This window comes from Penaeus monodon, chromosome 32 (assembly GCF_015228065.2).
Source record: "Penaeus monodon isolate SGIC_2016 chromosome 32, NSTDA_Pmon_1, whole genome shotgun sequence".
NCBI lineage: Eukaryota > Metazoa > Arthropoda > Malacostraca > Decapoda > Penaeidae > Penaeus > Penaeus monodon.
In genome coordinates this window covers 7,737,343-7,738,327 of record NC_051417.1, presented here as the reverse complement: position 1 = coordinate 7,738,327, position 985 = coordinate 7,737,343, and the positions used below count along the sequence as shown (strand labels likewise).

The 985-nt window shown below is 39.8% G+C and overlaps 1 protein-coding gene across 2 annotated transcripts in view; it reads left to right on the top strand.

The window, feature by feature from the left end:
* Nucleotides 1-985, top strand: part of LOC119593447 (crustacyanin-C1 subunit-like) — a 6,843-nt gene that overhangs the window by 713 nt on the left and 5,145 nt on the right. The window contains exons 3-4 of one of the 2 annotated variants that reach the window (XM_037942374.1): nucleotides 73-195; nucleotides 302-615. The exons of the other annotated variant lie outside the window; for it this stretch is intronic. Coding sequence (XP_037798302.1) covers nucleotides 73-195; nucleotides 302-549 — 371 coding nt within the window. The 3' untranslated portion in view covers nucleotides 550-615. Of the gene's footprint in view, nucleotides 1-72; nucleotides 196-301; nucleotides 616-985 lie in introns of those variants that run through there. 2 annotated transcript variants of the gene reach the window in all.

Genomic DNA, 985 nt, shown 5'->3' with positions numbered 1-985 from the left:
GCCGGTTACAGACTTCTCTTAGAAAATGTTACCACGCAAAAAATTAATATACAAGTAAAAATATATCCACAGATGGAAGCAAGTTCAACGTCAGATCTACTGGTACTGATGCTAATGGAAACCCAATTACACGTAATGGTCAGGTTCTGCCGAATCCTTTCGGAGAACCTCATCTTTCCGTGGACTACGAGGCATGTAAGTATTCACAATAATAATCTGTATGTAAGTATACATGAAATATGTAAGTTATTCATACAAGGAAATATATATATGATTAATGGTATATTTTACCTGTTTCCAGCCTGGATGGCTCCCTACGTGATTCTGGACACTGACTACGAGAACTTTTCGTGCATCTATAGCTGCGCCGGTCACAACTTCGGCTATTACGCCGACTTCGCCTTCATCTTCTCCCGCTCACCAAGTCTCGCTGATAGATATTACAGGCGTTGTGAAGCCGCCTTCATGAACATCGGTATTGATCCCTCTCGCTTCACAAAGACAGCTCAGGGTGGATCCTGCTCCAACACTAACTATAGGTCTTGGTAGAAAATCCTCAAGGTATAGATCCTTTACATGGATACTTGCCACGAAATAAAGATTGTGCTACTCGTATTCTGTCTTTACTTAAACCAAATTCTCCAATAGTGATGAAGGGCTTGTCAGCCCTTACTAAATCTGGATCTGTGTAAATAATTTTGAAGTCTACCTGAGATATAAAAGGAAGATAGCAGATCTTTCGTAGTTCACTTTCAAGAGGAAAAACTTGCACTTCTCTCTGAACTAGAGACCACTGCTTTCTTTAATATTCCCGATAATGAAACGCATCTGAAACATCTGAAAGATTAATAGTGTCTACTACTACACACACATGTGTGTGTCTACGAATGACTACATCTATGTATCTAGACACGCGTGCACACGCAAATATAAAACACTGCCATAATAGAAACGGAATAAAACCGTGACACTTGGAAATCTTGAA